Source organism: Alligator mississippiensis, chromosome 15, assembly GCF_030867095.1.
Source record: "Alligator mississippiensis isolate rAllMis1 chromosome 15, rAllMis1, whole genome shotgun sequence".
Classification (NCBI taxonomy): Eukaryota; Metazoa; Chordata; order Crocodylia; family Alligatoridae; genus Alligator; species Alligator mississippiensis.
This window is the reverse complement of record NC_081838.1, coordinates 15,068,256-15,074,445: the sequence shown is the minus strand read 5'-3', so window position 1 is coordinate 15,074,445 and position 6,190 is coordinate 15,068,256. Positions and strand designations below refer to the sequence as shown.

Sequence of the window (6,190 nt, the reverse complement as noted above, 5' to 3'; positions counted from 1 at the left end):
GTCCAAGAACTGACAGGGTGCAGTGTGGTCCATTAGGACTATGACTGAACTGAAGCTTGTGGGCAGGCTCCCTATCTATTAACTTTTCCAACAAGATGTGGTGGCAGGCGAGAGGAGAAGGTGCCCACAGGGCAGAGCTGGCACGGTCACAGGGCCCTAGGATATCATGGCCTTCTCTAGGAACCCTACTCTGTGACAAAGTACAGTTTTCCATAAACCCCTGTACCTATCTACTTGAAAGTTGTCAGGATTCATGGCCTAAGTAGGGGCTACCATTCCTGCTATTTTCATCCCCCTGCACCTTCATACTCACATACGAGTTTTGCTCTTAACAGTTTGAGGTGCTGTTTCCCAGAAACCAACCCCTGCAGCTATCTCCTTGAAACTTGAAAGACTTCATGGCCTCAGAAGGGGCTACCATCCCTGCTGTTTTCATCCAAATCTGGCAAGAAATGACCAAGTTATGGGTATTTTTGTAATTCACCATTACAGCCTAGGGGTGAAATGCATTGAAACAGCATAAAAAAAGTGAAACAGATTTGGGAAAATGAAATGGAGAAGTGCTTAAAAAGAGTGAAATGAAACACTGTTCTTTCAAAATGGTGAATTTGATATCAAAATGAAATGTTACTGTTTTGCACAGCCCTACTATAAAGTACTTCAGCAGATGCTGTGAATGACATCAGAAAGGAGAAGTTCCCTTAGCACACTTTAGTGTCCACTTGTTGTACTGTATGGCCTTGCTGCTCCTGATAGTCAGGGGACTTTAGACAGAGGAGATATGTGCTCATGACCCAGGGGTAAAATTCATTTGGAGTATTTTGGAAGCAATAACCAAGGAGAAAACAACACCCAAACACCAATGCTATGATGCAGCATAATTTTAATGAGTACAAGCTATGGAATAAAAGTTCAAGGACAAACTAAGACAGTGCACAAAGAATATGCTTGCAAGGCATGCAAAGGGCATGCAATCCACCACCTGCTCGAAGGCAATGCTTTTCACATGAGATGTTCTTTTCCTTTCTGTTGCAGCTGTCAAACTGGACATTAAGGTCCCATTTCTCAAAGATGTAAAGCCACACGTTTGTCCCCAGTTCATAAGAAATAGGAGCCAGCATCACATTACAAGCAATCAAGGATGAGAGGACAGAAGACTACAAGACAAAGATAAGAGGTAGTCTGGGAAACAAATTTAAAAGGTATCATGCACTCACAGCTCCACTGAATTTCACTGGAGCTCTGGGTGCTGACCTTCTCAAGTCCATTGCTCAGTAGCTCAGAAATATATCTGGATCACGTTCTTCATTTCTCTGTTGATTCCTGCTTCTGTGGATCTTCCTGCTGGGTTTAGCATGGTCCGCAGCTTCCATAGCGGTACCTGCCATATCGCCGGTAGGAATAAGGGCTGCAGTATCCAGAGCTGTAACAGCTCCCAGAACCAGAGCTGAGGCCCCCATAACCACAGGGGCCCCCATAACCAAGAGATCCTCTATAACCACACAGGCCCCCAGAACCAAGAGATCCTCCATAACCACCCCCATAAACAAGAGATCCTCCATAATCATAGAGGCCCCCAGAACCAAGATATGCTCCATAACCATAGATGCCCCCAACACCACCGGTGCCGTTAGACAGGGCAGTTCCCCCAGCAGCTCCATGGCCCACAGTGGGTACTCCTACAGATCCCACGATGCTGTCCTGAGGGAAGTTGCTGAGAATGGGGCCTGGGAAGGTCACAACCACCGGTGGTGGCTGGATCACTGCTCTTGAGTCAGGGCACTGCCTGACACAGGCCTCATTGCAGCTGTCAGCATAGGGTCTTGGGCAGGCGATCCCACTCGATGGGTAGCACAGGTCGGTGCAGGACATCTTCTTGGGATGGAGGCAAACCTGAAAAAGACAGTAGAGAGTATAGCAAACAGCCCACAAGTTTCACCTGAGTACAACGGTCATGAGGGATGTATGGAAAGCTAGACAGACACACAAGCAGGCAGGCAGACCACTGGCTCGGTCCCTTTGTTGAAGAGCCTTCAGTCTTCCTCCCCCATGTTTATGCTTGATCTCAAGCAGCAGCTACCACTTCCTCTACATGAGCAACTCCACCACCAATGAGTCTTGGTTGCTCTTTCTGATCACTTATTCTTGTGAAGAGAGCCTGGGTGAAGAAAGTTATTTTATCTATATTTCAGAACAGGGAGAGAGAACTGAAGCAGAGAGAGAATCAGAGAGTCATAACAAATGAGGGTTGGAAGGGACCTCAGAAAGTGATATCTAGTCCAACCCCCTGCTCAAAACAGGACCAGACCCAACTACATCATCCCAGCCAAGACTTTATCTAGCTGGGTATTAAACACCTCCAAGGATGGAGATGCCACTGCCTCTCTGGATAGCCTGTCCCTGTGCTTTACTACATTTTATTTTTTTAGTCTCTGAAGTATTACAGAAAAACAGAGTAAGACATAGTTGCTGCTTACCCCCCCAATATTTTCATTGCTCTGAAAATCCCAACCTTACTGTCAACAGCTTGCATTTAGAGAAGCATACAACCAAGTAAGAACAACAAAAAGTCTGTTCTGGAGAGAAACCCCCTGATACTGGTTCATCTCAGAGGGTTACAGAAGACTCCATCCTAAGCTGCATCTGACAGCAAAGAGACATTTTCAGTTAGAAACAGACTGAGTAGACTCGGACTCACCTTGTTCACCAAAGAGAATAAGGCCGGAGAAGTGTTTGGAAAAGCCTGGATTGGGGAGAGCTTATATACAATTCCTCTCATTGCCTGGAGGGTCCAAGACAAATTTACACATGCAATCATAATTATTTACCAGCCCAAATGTGTAGCGTAGGTAAGTCTTCAAAGGGATGAAAACATTTTGCTCAATGCATTAATTAGTTGTGTTAAAGCCCCATGTAGCGTGGTTTGCACATTCCACTCTAGAAGCTGCTTTCATCTTAAAACTTTAAGTACTATATTAGTTCCTGGTATCATTCTACTTACCACACTGAATTTGTAACAGGAGGCAGCTGTCTCTACGAATTTACCAAGTCTTTAATACTTCCCATCAAGGTTCAGTTTTATCACAGCATTGTTTCACACATGCTTGCATTTGAGTGCTTTAGTCCAGGCTATTACAGAAAAATGGGAAATGTGTCAATCTAGTTCCTAAGGAGGTGACATGTATTTTCACCATGTATTGCATCCACACCTATGACTGTTCAATACAAGGCTGACAACGTACCCTTCTGCACCACTGGCTTCTGCACCACTGAAGTCGTGCTTTCACAGTATCATAGTGCTTAGAGTTAGAAGGGACCAAAGCAGATCATCAATTCCTCCCCCCTGCCCTGGGCAGGAATGGTTGCCAGGGCCATATCACCCCAGCCAAATATCTGTCCAGCTTCTTCTTGAAGACCCCCAAGGTAGGAGAGAGTACCACCTCACTTGGGAGCCCATTCCAGAGCCTGTAAAGCGATGTCTTCTGATGCCCAGCCTCTCTAACAATGTGTGGCAGTTAATCCTCGTAATCCCAGCTGGTACCCAGGGGAACAGATTTTACCTTACTCTAGATAGGTTGGTGATAGGAGTGACTGTCAAGGACACTGAATCTCCATGTTCTTCCAACCTCCAAAAAGACACATGTGATCCTAACGGAAACTGCACAGGAAAGAGCCCAGGAAGGATCATAGGAGAGATGGACATCCAATTTTCCTGTCCAAGGGAAGAGGAAGAGGTGGGTTCATTGTGAAATGAATCCCCAAAGATAATTAGTCTAACTGGCAGGCTGACCACCTAGCTAATTTTGAGAGGTGGGCAAATTGTGCAGCTATGTTTCAGATTCTGCTCTTCTGCTTTGAAACAGGTAGCCAGAGACTACCTGAGGGTAAACTCCAGCCTTTTTGGTCCAGTGAAATCTTTGGGCCACAAGCATGACTGGAAAAAAAATGACTAGATTGTCCTTTTAATTGAAGGTTTGTATCACAGACAGCTTTGCCTTAATAGACTTTTGCCTCAGACGCGGGAGCGGCGAGAGATGCGTGGGTGAAAGCTCGCTGCACCCCCGCTCCCCCGAAGCCCCCTAGAAACCCTCCAGCAGCCGCGGAGCCCCCCGCTGACCCCCAGCTCAGCCGGGGTAAGTGGGGCCCGTGGAGAGAGGGGGCTAACCCCTTAGTGTGTGTGTGGGAGGCGGCGGCTGAGTGGAGCCGGGCCGGGTCAAGCCCTGCCCAGGCCCCTACTTCGCTCAGCCCCCCAGGGAGCCGCGTGAACAGGCTGTGCAAACAGGCGCACTTCTCTGCCAGTGCGTGAGTTAGCACGGAGTTTGCGCGGGACGGTGTGCGGGAGGGAGCCGGACCCTGCCTGTGCACCCCCCAGGGTAGACAGCCCCAGCCGTAGCCAGCCTACCAGAGGCATGACACGGATGGGCACGCGTCACACCCCGTGGGTCCCCTCGGGCTCCACGGCCCCCCCCTCTGGCACCTCAGAGACGGCCACCCAGACAGAGCCCCTGGTTCCGGGCTCCACGCAGACGGATCCCCTGCCCTCCATTAATGCTGACTTCATGAAGGAACATCTTGAGAAGCTGGATACCTTCAAGTCAGCCGGCCCTGACAATCTTCACCCCAGGGTACCCAAGGAGCTGGCGAGCATCATAGCCCAGCCTCTAGCGCGGATCTTTGAAAACTCTTGGCGCTCTGGTGTAGTGCCCGAAGACTGGAAGAAGGCCAATGTGGTGCCTATCTTCAAGAAAGGGAGGAAAGTGGATCCGGCTAACTATAGGCCCATCAGCCTGACTTCTATCCCAGGGATGATCTTAGAAAAGTTTATTAAGGAGGCCATCCTTAATGGACTGGCCGACACCAACATCTTAAGGGATAGCCAGCACGGGTTTGTTGCGGGTAGGTCTTGCTTGACCAATCTCATTTCCTTCTACGACCAGGTGACCTATCACCTGGACAAGGGAGAAGAGATTGATGTCATATATCTTGACTTCAAAAAAGCCTTCGATCTGGTGTCCCATGATCGTCTCTTGGAGAAACTGGCCAATTGTCGCCTTGGGTCCTCCACGATCCACTAGCTGGAAATTTGGCTCCGGGGTAGGACCCAGAGGGTAGTAATTGATGGAAGTCACTCATCGTGGTGTCCTGTGACCAGTGGGGTCCCCCAGGGCTCTGTCCTTGGACCCATACTGTTCAACATCTTCATTAATGATGTGGACACTGGAGTCAGAAGCGGACTGGCCAAGTTCACAGATGACACCAAACTTTGGGGCAAAGCATCCACACCAGAAGACAGGCAGATGATCCAGGCTGACCTGGACAGGCTCAGCAAGTGGGCGGACGAGAATCTGATGGTGTTCAATGCTGATAAATGCAAGGTTCAACACCTTGGGAAAAAAAAAAAACCGCAGCATCCTTATAGGCTCGGCAGTGCTATGTTGGTTAGCACTATGGAAAAAAGAGACTTGGGGGTCATCATTGACCACAAGATGAACATGAGCCTGCAATGCGATGCTGCGGCTAGTAAAGTGACCAAAACGCTGGCTTGCATCCAATTGATGCTTCTCAAGCAAATCCCGGGACGTCATTCTCCCCCTGTACTTGGCCTTAGTGAGGCCGCAGCTGGAGTACTGCGTCCACTTTTGGGCTCCACAATTCGAAAAGGATGTGGAGAAGCTTGAGAGAGTCCAGAGAAGAGCCACGCACATGATCAGAGGTCAGGGAAGCAGACCCTATGATGACAGGCTGAGAGCCCTGGGGCTCTTTAGCCTGGAAAAGCGCAGGCTCAGGGGTGATCTGATGGCCACCTACAAGTTTATCAGGGGTGACCACCAGTATCTAGGGGAACGTTTGTTCACCAGAGCGCCCCAAGGGATGACGAGGTCGAATGGTCACAAACTACTACAAGATCGTTTCAGGCTGGACATAAGGAAGAATTTCTTTACTGTCCGAGCCACCAAGGTCTGGAACAGCCTGCCACCGGAGGTGGTTCAAGCGCCTTCATTGAACACCTTCAAGATGAAACTGGATGCTTATCTTGCTGGGATCCTATGACCCCAGCTGACTTCCTGCCCTTTGGGCAGGGGGCTGGACTCGATGATCTTCCGAGGTCCCTTCCAGCCCTAATGTCTGTGAAATCTATGTAATAGAGCCCACAGTCCCATAGCTACCTCTTTGTTAAGCTTAGATGAGG

At 49.0% G+C, this 6,190-nt stretch overlaps 1 protein-coding gene across 1 annotated transcript; it reads right to left on the bottom strand.

The window, feature by feature from the left end:
- Positions 1 to 866: 866 nt before the first annotated feature.
- On the bottom strand, positions 867 to 2,736 carry LOC132245575 (scale keratin-like). Its single transcript, XM_059718164.1, has 2 exons — positions 2,699 to 2,736; positions 867 to 1,893 (listed from the first exon to the last, which is right to left on the bottom strand). Exon 2 carries the CDS (start codon positions 1,870 to 1,872, stop codon positions 1,351 to 1,353), a length of 522 nt encoding a protein of 173 aa, XP_059574147.1. The 5' UTR covers positions 1,873 to 1,893; positions 2,699 to 2,736; the 3' UTR covers positions 867 to 1,350.
- Positions 2,737 to 6,190: the final 3,454 nt, after the last annotated feature.

Coding starts and splice junctions, on each gene's coding strand:
- LOC132245575 (XM_059718164.1), bottom strand. CDS start 1,872: ATGTCCTGCACCGACCTGTGCTACCCATCGAGTGGGATCGCCTGCCCA.